Consider the following 20,472-nt stretch of genomic DNA (forward strand, 5'->3'; position numbering starts at 1 on the left):
TAGGTAGTGCTGTTAATAGGGATGGAAACTGATGCAAAACACTGCTAATTTAGAGTGCAGAAGTCAGAAGTATTTTAAAGATACTGTTCTGTTTTTTAAATTTATATAATTTCCAAATATTTTGTTTAACTTCTGTGACTTGTTCATTTTTTTAAATAGCACAGAAGTCAATGATAGCAGCCTTGGAGTTATGATTTTACACCAATTTATTGGTGGGCTCCTACTGGGAGGAAGGGCGGGATATAAATGAAATTTAAATGAATAAATAAAGGAGGCAATAATGGAATCCAGGCATAACACGTCCATGACCATTTTAAAAACCAAATCAAACAAGTTGACCCTTAAAAAACCCTGTTCTGCTTTCAGAATGTATCCAGATGAAGCCAGTAATGCACTGAAGCAAGGTACATTTTAATATTAAGAACTCCTAGGCCCCTCTATGAGTTTGACAGAGAATCTCCTACATTAACTGCAAAGTATCTACCCTTCCAAGATTAAGAATTGATTTCTGGCACATATCCAACGTAGAAGATTACCCTGAAGAGGAATATTAATAAATAAGAAAAAAAATAGGCAATAAATTCATCTTAATTGCTGCTATCCTCCTAGGGATATTTTTTTCCAGCTGGTTCTTCAACTTGGTTTTATTGGTTATACTAATTTCTGTGATGTAGAACTTCACCTGGATGGTTTAACTTTTGCATCTCTATGAACATTAAGATTTAACCACGGAGTTTTGAATATTAACTATGTACCACGAAATTGTTTGAAAAGATCTTTTTAAATTTGTAGTTCTGAGAATGAAGTTAATGTTAAAGCAACATACTCTGCATACAATGAGATTCTGAATTCCATTAAGCCAAATGTAAGGTGTCTTTTCATCATCTTATATTCTTTTTCCAATCTTCAGGGGAAAATGCCCATTCTTATGTGGCCATAATGGCAGCATCCACACACAAAGGGGAGGTATTGGCAGATCCAAAGGAATCCCAATGTCTGCAAAAGTATCTCCCCAAAAAGCCTTTAGAAAACATGCTAAAGGGAACCCCACACACACCCCATAAACAATGAAGATTGACTATGAGCAGGGATCAGAGAATACTAACCAACTGCATTTTGGGGAGGGGGGTATGAAATGGAAAACTAGTGGTGAAGGGGAATGGAATAGAATATCCTGGAAAAGGAGGATGGAGAAAGACATACAGATACCCCGTTTCATTGTCTGGATGGGCCATTTACTTGTTCACACTGATAGGCTATTTTTAAAACATGTCCAGAGACACAAGTGGGCGATATCCACAGAAATCTATGGAGAAGTAAATAATTTAATGTAGCTGTTCACCTAAAAAACAAACAAACCTGAAACCTAGCAGCAAAGAGAAGAGTTCTTGTTCTTCCTAACTCACATCTTTACCATAAAACATTTAAATAACTCTGCTAATGGAAATTCCAATGCAAATACAGTGAAACTTTCTCACAGTGCAGTAGCGAGGAGCTGTGGCTGAGAGTGGCTTATGACAGCATATTTCATGCTGAATACTATCAGGCTCTGAGTAGTTTACAACCCTGCCAGAGATATTCAGTTCCTAGTTGAGGCTGGTCTCAAGATGAGAAAAAAACCATACAAAAGTTGCAGCAGTATTATCATTACTTTTATCCCCACACTATAGATTGGGTTATACAACAACCCTGTAGTGCAGTTTACTGTTATGCCCCTGTTGCAAGCTGGAGTAGCTCTCAACAGCCCTACAGTGTAGTCCACTGCAGGCCAGAAATGAGGCTAAAGTCAGTTTAGGTTCCCAGTAAAATAAATCCCATATATCTCAGGTTGCAGAAATATATTTAAATTACTGCTCTTTCAGGCCAAATTGAACAGTCAGGTATTTATTTATTTATTTAAAATATTTATACCCTGCTCTTTTTCCAAAGAACCCAGGGCGGCTTACAAAAATAATCATGAAGAGTTAAAACAGTAAATATACAGAATTAAAATAGTTAAAATGAATTAAATCAAATACAAGGTAAGAGTTAATTACCAATTCAATTAAAAGCCCGTCTGAATAGGATCGTCTTCACCTTAGCACGGAAGGAAAGAAGTGAGGAAGCTAACCGTACTTCACTGGGGAGGGAATTCCACAATCTGGGGGCAGCCAGCGAAAAAGCCATATTTTGTGTCTTTACAAGAGAAACTTGTGAAAAAGAAGGAGTAGAAAGTAAGGCCTCACTGGATGATCTCAGAGTCCGGGCAGGATCATAGGGGGAGATACGATCTAACAGATAACCTGGACCTAAGCCGTATAAGGCTTTATAGGTCAAAACCAGCACTTTGAATTGTGCCCGGAAACATATTGGCAGCCAGTGGAGCTGGTACAACAAAGGGGTTGTGTGTTCCCTGAGCCCAGCTCCAGTTAACATTCTGGCTGCAGCTCTTTGTACCAATTTAAGTTTCCAAGCAGTCTTCAAAGGCAGCCCTACGTAGAGCGCGTTACAGTAGTCTAATCGGGATGTAACTAAGGCGTGTGTCACCGTAGTCAAGTCAGACAGGTCAAGGAACGGGCGCAGTTGGCGAACTAATCTTAATTGAGCAAAGGCACTCCCGGCAACAGCAGAAACCTGGGCCTCCAGGCTCAAAGCTGAGTCCAGGAGTACCCCCAAACTGCGCACCTGCGATTTCAGGGGGAGTGTAACCCCATCCAGCACAAGTTGAATCCCTATCCCCTGATCCGCCTTACGACTGACAAGGAGCACTTCTGTCTTGTCAGGATTTAATTTCAGCTTGTTCATCCCCATCCAGTCCACCACTGATACCAGGCATCGGTTTAGAACCTGGACAGCTTCCTTGGCATCATTAGGTGGAAAAGAGGAGTAAAGTGGGTGTCATCAGCATATTGGTGGCACCGAACCCCAAAACTCCGGATGACCTCTCCCAGCGGTTTCATGTAGATGTTAAATAACATGGGGGATAGAATTGAACCCTGAGGGACCCCATAGGTCAATGGCCAAGGGGTCGAACAGGCATCCCCCATAACCACCTTCTGGGTTCGTCCCTCTAGGAAGGACTGAAGCCATCGTAACACCGTGCCTCCAAGTCCCATCCCAGAGAGGCGGTCCAGGAGGATACCATGGTTGATGGTATCGAAAGCCGCTGAGAGATCCAGTAAAACTAACAGGGACACACTCCCCCTGTCCAGTTCCCTACGAAGGTCATCCACCAAGGTGACCAAAGCCGTCTCAGTTCCATAACCGGGCCTGAAACCAGATTGGAATGGATCTAGATAGTCTGTCTCATCCAAAAAACTCTGGAGCTGAGCGGCCACCACCCGCTCTATTATCTTGCCCAAAAAAGGAATATTGGAGACTGGGCGGTAGTTGCCTAATATTGAGGAGTCCAGGGAGGATTTTTTCAATAAAGGTCTTATCACTGCCTCCTTTAAACTAAGGGGCATTCTGCCTTGTTGTAAGGAGGCATTAATCACTTCCCTGGTCCACTCAACTAGTCCCCCTCTGGCATTTTTTATAAGCCAGGAAGGGCAAGGATCTAACATGCAGGTGGTCGGACGTGCCTCTCCGAGAATTTTGTCCACATCTTCGGGTTGAACAAGCTGGAAAGAATCCATTTTAATTAGACAAGCAGGGGCCAAAGTTACATCCACAGAGACTGTATCAATTTTAGCGTCTAAGTCGGAGCGAATCTGAGCAACTTTATCTGCAAAATATCGCACAAACTCAGAACAACGGGTTGCTGAGTGGTCAACATCAGATTCATGGGGGTCAGGGTGTAAGAGATCCCTGACCACTCGAAACAGTTCCATTGGGCGAGATCCCACAGATGCAATGGAGACGGAGAAGAAAGATTTCTTCTGGGCCCTCACTGCCACAGAATAGGTCTTTAGGTAGACTCTGGCCCGTGTTTGGTCAGATTCGCTCAGTTTTCCGCCAACGTCGCTCTAGTCTCCGTCTTTTGCACTTCATCGCCAACAAATCCTCAGGTACACGTTCCACTTACTTGCATGCACAATGACTGCAATTTCAAATGTTCAAAAACTTAAAAATAAGTTTAGGGTCTTAATTCATGTGTGAGTTAACACCCAAGAAGCAATCTCTACTCTAACTTTTTTTTTTCCAGTCCTCTCAGCTATAGGCTCAGGTAACACACACACTAGGGATAATGTTTTGCTGCAGAGCCCCACTTATTCTAGTAAGAATTGCTAAAGACTCTAATGAAAGTGCAAATAATAATAGAGAGAGCAGTGATGATGACACACTCCTCTGGATATTGGAAACTATAAAGAAACCCAATTTATGAGAACTCTTACTGCTGGGTTGGAAAAGGTAAGAGTGACCCAATTTCTAAAATGGCTAGCCAGTTCTAAAAGGTTCAAGAACCAATAAAAATACTGCTACTCCACATGATCAAATATGTTTTTTGTGTATAAAAAGGTAACACTCTGCTTTTTAGATATACTTAGTATATTAATCACAACTCAAGTGTTCTCAGGTGATATTTGATAACATATTTTTTTAGGAAGCTCATTTTATTATACAGCCACGAGAGTGGCTGTATGCTATAGCCAGTGTGGATTTTTCACATTCCGCAATGTTAAATGGAAAATATCCCCCATGCCATTCTGAGGCTTCCCATAAGCTCATTTCAAAACAAAACCTTACAAAACTTATAGTCCTGAACTCAGAAATGCTTGCTTAACAACCCTCTAAATTTTCATGGCGATACACAAAACAGTCAGAAAGAACCAAGAGTTCAAAGTGTAAAAAGAGAGAGAAAAAAAACCAGAGCCCTTTTGGACTTTTTTCTCTGAGAGTTCTCATAATCTGTTGAAATTAATTAAAAATCAGCCATGTTCACAGAGGACCTGTAATCCTAACACTGACCTTGCCCCATACTCTGACCACCTTCTGCAGTTTAAAGGTTTAAAAAATGCCTGGCTGATTTTTAATAAATTTAATAAATTTTGGCTGGAACCCAATTATAACGTTGGGCATGCTCAGTAAGAACCAACTGTCAGAGTTCTAAATGCCAGACACAGAGCTGCTGGGCTTGCCTAATCAGGGATCCACACCCACACCAGACTTTGATTTCCCTTGAGACAGTCATGGCTTCCCTCAGAGAATCCTGGGAAGTGTAGTTTGTGAAGGGTGTTGAGAGGAGACTCCTGTTCCACTGAGAGAGCTTCAGTGGCCAGACTGGTTTAACAGTCAGCCACTCTGATTGAAGGTCTGTGAGGGGAACAGGGTGTCTCCTAGCAACTCTCAGCACCCTTCACTAACCACACTTCCCAGGATTCTTTGAGAGAAGCCATGACTGTCCAAAGTGAAATAAAGGCATGGTGTGGATGTGGCCAGGGACAGCTTTGGTTTAAATTTGGGTGGGAGGCTACATGTGCCTGCTGCAGAATAAGAAGGTGGGGGAAACGTTGAAAAGCAATGATACTGTTCACAATGTTTTCCTTCTCCCCCTTCCTATCCATCCCCTTCCAATACCCTCCTTCCCCTCCCCCCTGCTCCCCCTCCTCATCCCCATGGTCAGTTTTACCTACCTTAAGCATGATTGCACGGAAGTAAAATCTATTGAACTCTATAAGCATGCAAATGATCAAACCTGCCTACCTCTCCCCCCTTCCTTTGTCCCCCTCCAATATGCTCCTTCCCCTTCCCCCTCCTCCTCCCCCATGGTCAGTTTTTCCTATCATAACCATGTTTACATAGGAGTAAATCCCACTGAACTCAATAAGCATGCAAATGATCAGACCTGCTTTTCCCCTCCTTCCCCTCTCTTCTCCCTTCCTCCTCCCCTCCCCTCTTCCTTTTCCCCTGCCCACTCCAGCCCTCCCCCCCAGTCACTTTTACCTATCCTAAGCATGATTGCACGGGAGTAAATCACACTGAATTCAATAAACATGCAAATGATCAAACCTGTCCTCCTCCCCTCCCCTTCTACTCCCCTCCCAGTCCTCCCCCCTGCATTTCCTCCCCTCCCTCATGTTACCAAATTGTTCCAAGCTACACAGCAAATGGATTGGACTGTGAAAGACCAACCCAAATGGTGTTTGCATTTTGAAAAATTTGTAGGGCAGTCAAATATCTCAGAGAGGAGATCAGGTCTCCTGTTCCCCTGGTGCATTCACTATAGCTGCGCAATTTCCCTGCTTTTTAAAGTTTGATAAAAATATCTGTTGGCTATAGGTACATTCTTAAACCGCAAGGTTTTTTGCTGATTAGTGAATCTGTATCTATGTAACAAAAATATTTTAATGATCACAGATGCCCAAGGTTTAAAACTCTTGATTAAGCAGTGAAACAGATCAATCACTTTTCCTAATTCAGGGATCAAAATGACCTTAGTCCTTGCTGTGTGAATATTAATCACACAAGTCAGTGGCAAAAATATCTAACCAATAAATGTTTTGAAGCATTCAAGTGTGAACACATCGGTGGCAGGTACTTTGCTATTTCCAGGTTTTTTTTTTAAAAAAAGTTGATGCCTTCAGTATAATTGGGGCTTCCAAAAACTCCAGGTTTCACTGAGCAAGTATAAGGATAGCCTACTTAGGTAAAAATGTATGAATATGATATTCAGAGAAGTTTTCTGTTTGATACAACTTTTGAAAATACTTAAAAATGGAAAAGCCAGACTCCCCACCCCCTAATACAATGGGCTATGTCCCTTGAATGAGGGGAGTTTTCAAATTAACACTGCCTCTTCATTATGCAAAAAGGTTATCTAATTGCCACTATTTCAGATGAATGATTTCTGTACATAATAGGCTAGGTACTGACATTTACAACCTATACTACAGTAATATAATACAAGAAAGATATTATCAAGCAAGAGTTATATAGCAATGATGAACTATTTAGCCTTATTTTATTTTCTCTAAAAACAACAAAACTTACACACCTTCCGTCACTATTTTTCATCTGGACATAAGAACTCTCACTCTAATACTACTTCGTCATCTTTGGGAGAGGTCTTTGTTGCTATAGGCCACTGAGGGATGTGGTGTCTGGTGGTATTTATCACAGTCAAATACATGAAGATATCATTGGGTTTCTAAGAGACCCTTTTCAGCTGTGGATTGGATATATCCAAGATTTTGGATTCTAGTCATCATGACTTTTCAGTTATACAAAATGCTATTTTTTAAATTCTACACAACCCATAGAGCTTGTTCAACTACTGTGCAATAATTTTCAATGTGGGAGAAAATCCTGATGAAGCTGGTTGCATAACTCACCACAGAATATGTAAACTCAGTTATCAGAAATATGGTACATGTCTTCATTTAGACACTGCTACCCTAATCTGTTCAGTTTGGGGTGACCAATGATTCATGTGCCTTTCTGTCACACAGACTATAGAAGAACAAACAAATTCTCTGTATAAGAGGCCAAACACAGAGAAAAGCAGCAGTCAATTATATCAAACTCCTCCCTTAGCAGATTTCTTTGTAGCAACAGCAGCTGTATGCAAATTGGTAGTTCATTAATAAAGGGAGATGATGATGCTAAGAACACATGCTCAAGCTTTTTTTTGAAGTGTTCTAAAATACAAAAGGAAGCATATAGATTTTCTGGGATGGATGAGGGATAGACAGGGAACTAGAAATAGTCTAGTAATTGCCTCCTTCTGGTGAAGAAAACTGTCCCACTGTAAGCCCAATTCAACAGTACCTCCCACTCTCAAGAATGCAACAGTGTGGCCAATCCCATTAAAGAACAAGGTCACATATGGTTAAGCCACATGCTCCATGTATATGCTGCTGCAAATCAGGACAGACAGCACATGCAAGCAGAAACTAACTTAGGTTGCAATCTTATACACCCTGACATGGAAGCAAGTCCCATTGAAATGGGATTTATTTCTGAGTAGACATGTATATGAGTTCATTGTACAACAACAGGGAACCAAGAGCCAAGATTTGCATTAAAAAGGGAGCCAGAATGTTTTGTTCAGAAGATGACATCTTGTTGCATTTTATATATAAATAAGCTAGATCTTTTAAAAAACAAAAGCAAAGAACAGTTGGCCAAACTATGGAGGGAGTGTTGGGGAGAAGAGAAATAATGAAGATAGTAGTCTTTATGAGAATGGGGTAAGATGCTGAGTGCTGGGATCAAATGCGTGTATATCAAGACAGAAAGCCATGGTAGTGGTTTGAATTCCCAAAAATAATATGCTAGTGTTCTGTTAGTCAAATAACTCTAGTGCAATGTATGTGCATTCAAGATGCAACACTGTGCATTTCCAGCTATTAGCTGCATATTACAGGCTTGTTATGTGGATACAGAAGCTTGCAAACCATCATAGTCCAGTTAAGACTCACCGAGAGTGATAATAATGCACACTTGGATGAGAAGAATACCATCAAATGTGGGATACTTGTCAAATCTATCTTTTTAAAAAAAAATTGCTGCAAGCTAGATAGATCCCATCACCAATACTATTATTTTCACCGGCATTGTGGACATCCTCTTGAAGACGGATGGATGCAAGAATGTGTGTGCATGTATATATATATATCAATTCACGGTACTGACACATACACTAGGTTGACCTTTGCGTCGCCTTCCTCACAGAAATTGGATTTGGAGATGTTCACAACATTACTACCTATCCGAGAGAACAACTTCCTTGCTTTCAGCCTAGGCTCAAGCCGGCTGAGATGTTATGCTCACAGTGCGATACAATGAACCTGTGAAAATAGACAGGATCTGCCTAGCTGGTATAAATAACCCATATTTGATGGAACTCATCTATACGTAAGAGTAAAAATCAATCTCTGGAATCTGCCACAAATCAATATTTGCACCTTACTATATCCCTTAATGGAATGCATTTTCTCTGAATTAAAAGTTTAAACTGCCTACAATTTTATTTTAGCACTTGATATTTTCATACAGCTCTTAAGTGACTGTTTCACACAAGAATGCCTAGGCATTAAAACAGATGTGAGACCATTCATGAAATGGGCAATTGTGGAAATATTTTTTTAGGTGGTGAGAGGACCCCAGTTCAGACTGGAACCTTGGTGAGGATATTTATTTTCAAATATTTCTAGACTGGTTTTTGTTTAAAAAATCCCAAAGCAGTTTACAACAGCGAATTAATAAAATAATTGTAAAATGCATTCCCTAATAGGCAAAAAAACCCCTTGTGATTTAAGAACGTACCTATAGCCAACAGATATTTCGATCAAACTTTAGAAAGCATAGAAGTTGGACAGCTATAGCGAATGCAGCAGGGGAGCAGGAGACCTGACCTCCTCTCTGAGATATTGTACTGCCCTACACATTTGTCAAAATGCAAACACCATTTGAGTTGGTCTTTCACAGTCCAATCCACTTCCTGTGTAACTTGGAACAATTTGGTAATATGTGCCTCTGCACAGGAAGTGGATTGGACTGTGAAAGACCAACACAAATGGTGTTTGCATTTTTACAAAGATCAGGTCTCCTGCTCCCCAGTGCATTCACTATAGCTGCCCAATTTCCCTGACCTTTAAAATTTGATAGAAACTTCTGTTGGCTATAGGTACATTCTTAAACAGCAAGTGTTTTTTTAGCCTGTTAGTGAATTTCCCTGCTTTTTAATCTGGGAGGTAAGAAATGGGATCCTGTGCAAGTTTGCTGAGAATGGACTGATCATTTCCATGCTTAATGAGTTCAGAGGGATTTACTGCCCTGCAATCATGCTTAGGATAGGTGAAACTGACCATAGGGGAGGGGAGGAGGAAGGGCAGGGGAAGGGGAGGAGGAGGGAGGAAGGAAGGGCAGAGGGGAGGAGGAAGGCAGGTTTGATCATTTATTATTTATTTATTTATTAAATTTATATCCCACCCCACCTCCCAATAGGAGTCCAGAGCTGCAAACAAAAACACTAAAAGCACTTTAAAACGTCATTAAAACAGACTTTAAAATATATTAAAACAGAACCATCCTTAAAAACATATTAGAACAAAACATCTTTAAAAACATTTGTAAAACAGCTTAAAAAACATCTTTTTAAAAAGGGTTTAAAACATATTAAAAGCAATTCCGACGCAGATCCAGACTGGAATAAGGTCTCTGCTTAAAAGGCTTGTTGAAAGAGGAAGGTCTTCAGTAGGTGCCGAAAAGATAACACAGATAGTGCCTGTCTAATATTTAAGGGGAGGGAATTCCAAAGGGTAGGTGCCACTACACTAAAGGTCCGCTTCCAATGTTGTGTGGAACAGACCTCTTGACCTCACCTGCAGAGTGTAGTGATCTGCTGGGTACATAAGTGGTAAGACTGTCTTTCAGGTATCCTGGTCCCAAGCTGTATAGGGCTTTATACACCAAAACTAGAACCTTGAACTTAGCCCAGTACCTAATAGGTAGCGAGTGCAACTTTCAGCAGTGGAATGACATGTTGGTGATACCCTGCCCCAGTGAGCAGTCTTGCTGCCGCATTTTGCACCAGCTGCAGCTTCTGGACCAACCTCCAGGGCAGCCCCACATAGAGTGCATTACAGTAATCCAGCCAAGAGGTTACCAGTGCATGGACAACAGTGCTCAGGCTATCCCAGTCTAGAAAAGGCCGCAGCTGTCTTACCACCTGAAGCTGGTAAAAGGCACTCCTAGGCATGGAGGTCACCTAGGCCTCTAGCAACAAAGATGAATCTAGGAGCACCCCCAGACTACAAACCTCCTCTTTCAGAGGGAGTACAACCCCATCCAAAGCAGTCAGTTGACCAATTATCCGAACTCAGGAACCACCAACCCACATTGTCTCCATCTTGCTAGGATTCAGACTCAAGTTTATTGGCCCTCACCCAGCCCACCACCAAGTCCAGGCAGTGGTCCAAGGCTTGCACAGCCTCTCCCGATTCAGATGTTACAGAAAAATAGAGCTGGGTATCGTCAGTGAACTGCTGACACCTCACCCCAAATCTCCTGATGACTGCTCCCAAGGACTTCATGTTAAACAGCATGGGGGACAAGATGGTACCCTGCGGCACCCTACAGCACAACTGAAAACAACCCTGGAGATAGACTGAAACCACTGTAAAACAGTGCCTCCAGTACCCATCTCACTAAGTCAGCTCAGAAGGATACCATGGTCAAAGGTATCAAAAGCCGCCGAGAGATCAAGTAAGAAAAACAGGGTCACACTTCCCCTGTCCTTCTCCTGATAGGGCAACCAAGGCCGATTCAGTCCCATAACCAGGTCGATTCAGTCCCATAACCAGGCCTGCACCCATACTGGAATGGGTCAATATAATCTGCACCCATATTGGAATGGGTCAATATAACCTGTTTCATCTAAGAGTACTTGCAATTGCTGCAGCACAACCCTTTCAATCACCTTCCCTAAAAAGGGGGTATTTGTGACTGGCAGTAGTTGTCACAAACCAATGGGTCCAGGGTGAGCTTTTTCAAGAGTGGTCGGATCACTGCCTCTTTCAGGACAGCTGGAACCGCTCCGTCCTGTAACGATGTCTTGACTATACCTTGGATCCACTCGCTCAAACTCCCTCAGCAAGCTTTAATAAGCCAAGAAGGGCAAGGGTCAAGAGGACACGTTGCTGGCTGCATCGTTGCAAACACCTTGTCTATGTCATCAGGGTGCATCGACTGAAACCGATCCCAAGAAGTTGCAGCAGATGTTACACTGGACACCTCACTGGGGACCACAGTAGATGTGGATGGGGCATCAAGAATGCTATGGAGGCGAGCAACTTTACCCTCAAAGTGCCTTGCAAACAATTCACACTGCGCCTCCGAAGGGTCTAAAACTCCATTTTCTGGAGTTGATGTCAACAGAACCCTGACAATACGGAAAAGCTCCACTGGATGGCTACTTGAGGATGCAATGGTGGCAGAGAAGTGGGCCTTCTTCGCCGCCCTCACCGCAACACAATAGGCACAGTTATGATGTTTTACTTGTGCCCGATCAGCCTCACAGCGTCTTTCGCCACTTGCATGCTTATTGAGTTCAGTGGGATTTATTCCCACATGCTTAAGATAGGTAAAACTGACCATGGGGGAGGGGAGAGGGGAAGGAGTGGGTTGGAGGGGGATGGGGAGGGAGACGAAGGGGCAAATAAAGGGGAAGGGAAGGGGCAAGGGGGAGGGAAGGGGCAAGAGGGAGGGAATAGGAGGGAGGAGGGGAGGGTAAAAAATCCATGCTGGCTGTATAATTAACATGTTTGATATGGGCTTCAAACCTTTTTCCTCTATTGCAGTCCCAATCTGGAAAAGGCCTCCTAATCTGCTATTTGGTCTTTTTAAAAAGCCACTCACATTGGTGCTGTCTAATTTATCCTGGAGTATCAGCTTATATTTACTGAGATAGTAACTCAATAGCAAGTTACACCAGGCCCGTCATTGTCCTTAGAAGGTTTTGTTTAGTTTAGTGAAGAGAACCTGACTAATAAGCATTTCAATCCCGTATCACCTGCACTGGTGTTTGCCTGGGATTTCATGGTTTATGCTTTGCAAGCAGTAGGAATGACAAAAGGTGAGAAGTGCTCCTCCTTTCATTGGTCCTACAAGCTATAACTTAAAACTCTTGGAGAAACAGAACATGGTGTGGTGATCGTGTGAGTGATTTCATTTCTCACCACTGAGAAACAGGCTAAGATTAAGATTCTTTTAAAAAAGATGTTGCTTCTTAAGACTTCTACGATCTTTGTAAGGAAAACAGAACAATCCTATCTACTCATAACTAAGTCCCTGTATGACTTATTCTGAGATAAGTGTGTACAGGATTGCAGTCTTACTGAATTTCTAACTTTATGCTTCAGTCATATTTATAACAGGAAGCATTCAAGGAAAACAGACATTCAGCAACAATAGTCCATTTTCCATTGTAATTGGATACTTTAAAATATAAACAAAAGTATTTAAAATAAGAAGGTCTTAATAATCTTAGCATCTTGGAGACATCTAAATCTAGCTGTACGAAGTATGGTCAAATTGTCATGGTTTAGCGTTTATATCCTTGCTCAGAAGTAGCTTCATTTGATGACTTACAGTGCAATTCAATCCATTTTTACTCAGAAACAGTGATGTGAGTTTTTTTTTGGGGGGGGGGAATGAATTTGGAACATTTTCCTATGCAACATAGGATAATTTGCAATGAGAATTTGAGTTTGCATCAGAACAGTTTCCGATACCCTAGAGAGTGAATATACTAGTTTTATTTTACTTGTATTTAGTAAATTAAGCGAAAACTTTTGAAACTGCCAAGCTTGCCTAATATTATTGTATTTGCAATTGGTATCCATCCATTGCTACTAACAAATTCACGAGATAGGAAATTTTCAGCTTAAAAAAGCATTCCAAAAGACTGGAAATTTTTCGACAAAGTTTTCCACCCCACAGCATTACCCAAAAGTAAGCCCCAGTGTTCAATGGGGCTTACTTATTAGTGTGTTTAGGTTTGCAGCCTTAGGCTGAGAGAGTGACTTGCCTATGTTTTCCCCATCTTTAAACTGGAAGCAGCAGCTAACTTCACAGAGCTCAAGCTGGGATAAACACCATGGATTGCACCCAAAGCTTCCGTCTCTCTAGACCAAAGGTAGAGAACCTATAATTCTCCAGATGTTGCTGGACTACAATTCCCTCCAGTGTCAGCCAGCATAACTAATACTCTGGAAAGATTCCAGCAAGATCTGGATTGAAGTGTCACAGGTTCCCTGCCCAGAAGAAGTCAGTTCTTCAGAGGAAGGGATCTTTGAATGCCCAGGAGACTATAAAGAACATTATTTACAGTTGTAAGCCTAAACACAAATATACACTTCTCTTCAGTGGTATTAGGAATCATAGAGGGTGGGCTGGAGCAAAGAGATGGGAGAATTCCAAAGCTAATCTTCCCTCTTTTGAAATAGGTAGAGGAGCAATATCTTTAAGCCAGGTAATCCCCATGATTCTTCTTCCCCTTTCCTAATAACTGTATCAGTCAAAGAGCTACTTTATGTAGAAACTGCTGATTATGTAAAAAGCAGAGTCCATGTTGCATTGGTAGGAACCATCTCAGAACTATGCCTATAAATCCCTAACAGGAACACAGTTCACAAATTACTGGTAAGAAAATGGTGGCTGCCCTTCCCCATTTACCTTACAGACCAGGCCAGAATTTTGGCCCTCTGACATTTTTTAACTGCAAGAGGAGGAAGAACAAGTTCACCTCTGCTAGTTATTGCTCCAATTGTCAGCTGACAAGCCAAGCTCAGGCACAGTTAAGAACACAGTTGTAAGCAGCTTTTGTTGATTAGATGAAGGAACTTTTCCTTAACCTACAGAGTATTTCACAGCCTAGAAGGTCATATTGAGATAAAGCATTATCACAGAACTTGAGTGCCAAATTCACATAACTACTATATTCAGCTTGATTGAAAAGTGCAGAAAGCCTCATATTATGTAGGAGGGAGGCCTTGTTATCACTGCACTAATATGCGGGGGGAGGGGGAGCAGATAGAATGAAGGGGAATGCAGAAGATAGCATGGATGTACTTAAAGGTATAGCCATTTATTTTGAAAAAATATCAATAAGGATACTGAATCCAGTATTAATCGGAGAAGGCTATTTTGTGCTTATGGCAAACTTATAAACAATCTATTCCTATTACAAATGTCAGGGAATGGACCTGACACCTCCACAAACCTGTACGGCAGGTCTGGCTAACAAATGTTGTTGGACTACAATTCCCATCATGCCTGACCATTAACTATGCTGGCTGGGATTGATGGGCATTGGAATCCAACAACGCCTAGAGGACAACAGATTAGCTGCCCCTACTGTACAGGAGTAAGAATCATTATGAGAACATACTGATTCAAAACCCTGCTTGTATGTGGATTCACTGGATCACAATGGGCAACTCACTATCAAGTTTTAGTTCCAATGTCTGCAAAAGGGGAATCATGACTCTCTTCAGAGGATTGTTTCAAGCATAAAGAAGGCAATGGCTACAGTGCACTTTACATTTCTGAAGCACTGCTGGTAATGTAGACATGTAAATAAAAGCAATAACCTTAAGATTCAGAGACTGGCAAATTTGTCCAACCACCATTAGGGATGATCAACCTGTTTTCATTCTGTGTCAGTTTTACAATCCCTCAATCATAGGTCTAGTGTACCTTGTGTGTGCGTGTGTGTGTGTGTGTGCGTGTGTATTCTTTTTAAATGAACAAAAAGCGCTTTTAAACTGTATGCATTTTGTGCATACCCCCCCTTAAAGCACACATTTTTGCAGGCTTTTCAATACATTTCCCCCTAAAATATGTTGGTGTTCTGTAAAATACAAGTTGGTGTGTGCACATTTAAAAACCAGAGCTGCGCTGCAAAATTCAGACAAGTGTGTAATCCAATCGATAGCTTTGTTCTGATCCACATACAAGTCTGGGACTGGCAAACTACGTCAGTTTACTTTAAAATGCAGACTGAATTAATTTCTCCATCCCTAGCCACCACTTTTTAATAAAATTTGAACAGAGAGAGTAACACACAGCTGAACACGCAGCTAGCTGTCACACATACACATAATGAAGCAAATTTCTCTGTTTTCAAGGGTGGAAACACACTGTTATCAGCAACTGGCAAACATATTTATCTTCGCTTTTCTCAAGTCACAGCTTTAGCTAGTACAATCCACATCAGTCCAACATGCCACACCTGTGGACTTATGCTGCACCTAAAAAAAGGTCTACAATAGTAACAGATTGTCACTGAAAACTCCTCCTGCCATTTTAACCCAGCCTGTTAATGGTCTGAAGGATGTCAGTGATTTATATACTGCTGGCTCTTGATCAAAAAACAGTTAAACTCAAGAATGGGAACTCCTTGGCATTTGGTGAAAACTAATCCCCTTCAAATGAGTGAGGTAGGTATTGTCTCATTTGATTAGAGTTTTTTTCTTTTTGTAATATTGTTTTTTATTTTGGTATGACTAGCCAGTTGTGCCCTTTGTTTACTGCTCTGGGATCTGTAAGGATTAAGAGCTGTTTAAAAACATTTTAATTAATAAATAACATTAGCAAAATGCCTAAAAAAAAAATCCGGCTCTTTTCACTAAATCCTTCCAGACTTCAATTACTTTAGAGCTGGACCTATCCTCTTGAGGGAACTAATTCTATTTGTTTGCTCACGTAACTGTCATCTAGACCTCTCTGTCTGGCCCTCAGGATCCTCCTCAAGCCAACCTATCACTATCCCTTCTCTGTGCCTTCCTTGAGTGCTTTTGCATGGTTGGAACATAATGCTGTTGCTTGCCTGGATGGAGAGATGAGTATGTATAGACACCGCTGAATTTTGGGTGACTGGAATCTAGCTTACTGTACAAGAGTTACATTAGCTGCTCTGGCCATTTTTGCCTCTGGACATGCCTGCCACTGGCATGCAACCCCCTGGAAAATTGCCCACAATGGAATGCAGGCCTCAGACCGAAAAGTGTTCCCAACCTGTGCTCTGTATATACCAGGCCAAGGGAGAAAAGAGTGGCAAGGGTTTGGCAGATTTGGCAGTGCAAGAGTTCTACATCACTGCCAAGTTTTAAAGTAGTTAGCCAGAACCTCAGCTTGAGTATGGGAATCTTCAAGATGCCACAACATACAAGCCAGATGACTAAAGGCAAAGCAACAGCAATCTCTGGTGCAGAACCAATCCTATCACGGCCAGGAACTCACATAGAACCCATGGAGTTTTAACTGAACTTGTGAACATCCCATGTATACAGTTAACCTCTAGGTACAGTAAGATAAAACCTATTCATTTTACAACCCATTTACTATGGTTGAGTCTCTTTCTCGAAGAAAACTCCCTTTATCAAACTAATGAACTCAGCCATCCCTCCGAAATCCAAGTTCATTATTAAACTGCTTCTTAGATACCAATTCTGCAGGTGAAGCAAATTCTTTGCCTCCGAGTGACCTGTGAAAAGTAATTCAGAACACCAGCCATTCAGTGTGAGCACCCTGTCCAAGGTCAGGAAGGGGGGCCACAGTAACTATTCCAGTCAAAACCCTTGAGCAAGACACTAAATCCTACCCACATTTAAAAAAAGTGGAAGTATTAGTTCCTTACACTTTTGTTACTAACATGCAATTCTAAGCGGAGCTATGAAGTAAGCCCCACTGAACAATGCTTACTTCTGAGAAAACATGTTTAGGATTGTGTGGTATGGTATTATATGGGGTTGGGGGAATTACCAACCTAAATCAAGATCCAATTCACTTTCAAGTCAGAAAGTATAAAAAGTAAACAGACAAAATATGGCAGGCTCATAAAATCATCAGAAAGGACAAGTGTTCACATTTAAACACATGCCCCATACCTACATTAGGACATAAAAAAACTAGATTTATTACAGAAAGAAAACAGACTTCCTGCAATTTTGTTTTTTACAGCACAATCCTTTACAAATCTACTCAGTGGTAAGTCTCATGCAGCTTCATCTATATATGCCTACTTGGAGGTACATCCCATGCAACCTCAATTTAATAATTTTTATAAACAGAAATATGAATGAATGCTTAAGTTTTACTACTACAATAATAGCAGTAATATCATTAGAATGTTTAAGGATAATGGATCCTACAACTTTTTTTTGCAAAAAGAAAACATTATTTGACTTTGGACATGGATAAAAAATTCTGTGCAATCTTAAGGAACACCTGGTGGAGAGCCAGATATTACTGGACATTAACTCCCAACAGCCCCAGCCAGCATGGCAAATAGAATCATGGGAGTTGTAGTCTAACAACATCGTCTGTTGGGCTACAGCTTTGTCACCCAATTTAGAGACAGTTGTGAAAGATTAGCAGATTGCTTCTATACCTTCTACAGTTTTTGTTGTTAGAAAACAATTACATAGAACACTAATCAACAAGCAGAGTCTAAGTCTACAGAAACACTTACCGGTTTTGGCATTTTCAATTCTTGAAGGGTTTCTGTTGGTCCAAAAGCAAATATTCATACAGCAGCCTAAGGGTATTTCTCCTTTCTCCTAAGAGACCTGAGCAAAGAATCCAAATAATTATTAAATGAAAGTTAAACTAAGATGAAAGGTGTGGTAGATAAGTTTAACTGAACAATTCTGTTTAAATCTACTCTGATATAAGTCTCAGTGAGTTCAATTGGGCTTATTCCCTTTTAAATGAGCACAGGATTGCAGCCTGAACAGGTTAAGTAAGCAAGGATGATTCACTCACAACCAGTAATTACTTAGTAACGCCACCACTTTAGAAAAAAAATAAAACCAGCAGCCTCACCCAGCGAAAGAAGAGTCCAATTGCAAGTAGAGAAGGTCATTTGCTCAGCCACACCCATAGTATCAACTACAATTTCAAAATTTTTCAAGGATATATATGTTGGGGGCGGGAGTCATCTTTCAATTTTTTTAATCAGTGATCTCTCACAGAGCAAGTATCCAAGCAACAGGGAATCAACTAAACCCCTTGGCTTGAAGAGAAACGTCCCCATTCAAAGCCTCTCTCCTTCAAAGGCCATATAACAGTACTCAGTAACTACAGCCCTTTTAAAAGAAACCAGTAGAACCTCGATAAGACTACTCTGAAGCAAGGAAGTTTCAGGCAACGATTCCATAATGGGCTGAAGCGGGAAGATCAATCTTGCAACAGATTCAAGGCTTCATTTTGCCTTGAAAAACTAAGCAGGGGAAGAGGAGTTTCCTGATAGGTCAAAATGTAGGACTGATGTAACCTACAGTCTTTCAACCTCAGACAGGAACTGCTTCAGCTTCCTCCGCTCTTCGCATAAAATGTTGAGGGGAGAACCTTCTTTAGGGGCCCACGGACATAAATTGGCACCCTTTGTACTTTGCATTAATCCAGAATGAGTTATCACTAACAAGAGTTTCACATTCACAATCGTTTGCAGGGATCAGAACTCCCACTTTACTCCCCCTCTGCACGCATATAGAGGAAGGGAGGGAATCCGCCCTTTCAACAATCTGGGGACGAGTAAGAACTTGAAGAGAGCGAGTGGCTGAATTCCAACCATCAATTCCAACCATCTCTACTCGGAAGTAAGTCTTACTGAATTCAACGGAACTTACTGCCTGGAAAATGCGCCTAGGACTGCAGCCTTAGCCACTTTAACACTGCAATCCAAAGAATTCAATAGGGCTTACTTCAGAGATGGTTAGGCCGATTTCCAGAGGGTATCAGTAATCTTGAGCCGGCATTCCTCAGACAAACATTAAAGGTGCAAATCCTCTGCCCGCTTACTTGGAAGGAAGGGTAATTGGAGTCAATGGCACTTACTTCTCAAACAAGGGTGACCTTAATGAGGTTGGGGGGGAGCAGAAATACACCCTTTTTTGTTAACCTTTAGGAAGTGCCAAGATTCTCTTTAAAAAAATAAAGGAAGGAAAAGCGGCTACTTTTAGGCGGAATGCGAATCCCGCACCGAAAAGGGTAATCATGGAATAAATTTCTCTCGCAGAAGAGCCGAGTCCCAATCCCCGCCGCGACACCTGTTGCTAAAGCCGCGGCAGCAGCATCACCGCCACCGCGCAAAAGCAACTTCGCGCCAATTGCTCGCTTGCTTTGTCTTGTTTTCTTCCCCCCGCCAGCGCGGGGGGGAGATTTACTCGTCAGCCCTTACCTCACTGTAACAGCACGTCCTTCCGCTCCGACCAGGCGAGGTGGCTGCTGCGGCTCCTACTGGGCGTCCGCTCCAGCTGCTCTCCGTTCCCCTGGGCGTGTGGGCGTCGCTGCCTGCCCCTCCCCGGTGGCCGTTGCAATATGGCTGACGCGGTGTAGAGCAGGCAAGCGCCACGGGTCTCCCGGCTCTTGCCTTGCCCTTCACCCCGCCTCCCCTGCGCCAGCCAGCGTAGCGCGCTAAAGCGGCACCTTCCTTTTCCCCAGGGCTCAGAGTGCTGCTAATCGGGGGAAGGTGGCGGCGTGGAACTAAAAGTCCTGGAGACGGTGTGCGTCCTAGTGAAGAGCCCTGTGATTTGTAAAGGGCGGGTCAAGCTTTTCAGAGACAGCCTTTACTGAGGAAGAAGAATTAAAAGAAGAATAAAAGAGAGGCTGAAAGACCACGACGCCTCTCGCGCCGGTGTTTAGAGAGAGAGAGAGAGAGAGAGAGAGAGCGCTCCTCCGTGTACTTTCCGTAGAATCTCCATGCTCATTTCCCTCCGCAAAGCAGGAGCCTGGGAAATTTTTGCAACTTTTGCCGGGACGTTTAGAGGGTGCAGCAATCACGTTGCATTAAGCAACAGGGTTCTCAGGGGGAACAGAGAGAAAACAAGCACAGGCTGAAGTAATAATATAGCATCATGGTATCAGGAGCAGAAACGTGTTGGTTTAGGTTGCGGTCCTCTTTTACAATCACGTGTAATCGTGCTGATCAAACGGGTAGTGGGGGTGGAATCATACAACGGTTGTAAAGTAGGAGTAGTGTGCAAGAACTCTTCCTCAGGCTGGAGATCAAGCAAAAAATCAACCAACCGATTTCCACACCCA

General features: G+C 42.0%; 1 protein-coding gene across 4 annotated transcripts in view; it reads right to left on the reverse strand.

Moving 5' to 3' along the window:
- The window catches only part of EZR (ezrin), a 57,532-nt gene extending 37,404 nt beyond the window's left edge, over positions 1–20,128 (reverse strand). Inside the window, exons 1-2 of one of the 4 annotated variants that reach the window (XM_061624270.1) lie at positions 19,610–20,128; positions 17,900–17,996 (exon numbers count right to left, since the gene is read on the reverse strand). In XM_061624270.1, the coding sequence (XP_061480254.1) occupies positions 17,900–17,911 (12 nt within the window). In that variant the 5' untranslated portion in view covers positions 17,912–17,996; positions 19,610–20,128. Of the gene's footprint in view, positions 1–17,899; positions 17,997–18,252; positions 18,564–19,133; positions 19,155–19,266; positions 19,544–19,609 lie in introns of those variants that run through there. The other 3 variants (XM_061624271.1, XM_061624273.1, XM_061624272.1) reach the window with 3 other exon arrangements.
- Positions 20,129–20,472: the final 344 nt, after the last annotated feature.

The sequence above is a fragment of the Rhineura floridana genome, chromosome 4, assembly GCF_030035675.1.
Source record: "Rhineura floridana isolate rRhiFlo1 chromosome 4, rRhiFlo1.hap2, whole genome shotgun sequence".
NCBI classification, from domain to species: Eukaryota; Metazoa; Chordata; class Lepidosauria; order Squamata; family Rhineuridae; genus Rhineura; species Rhineura floridana.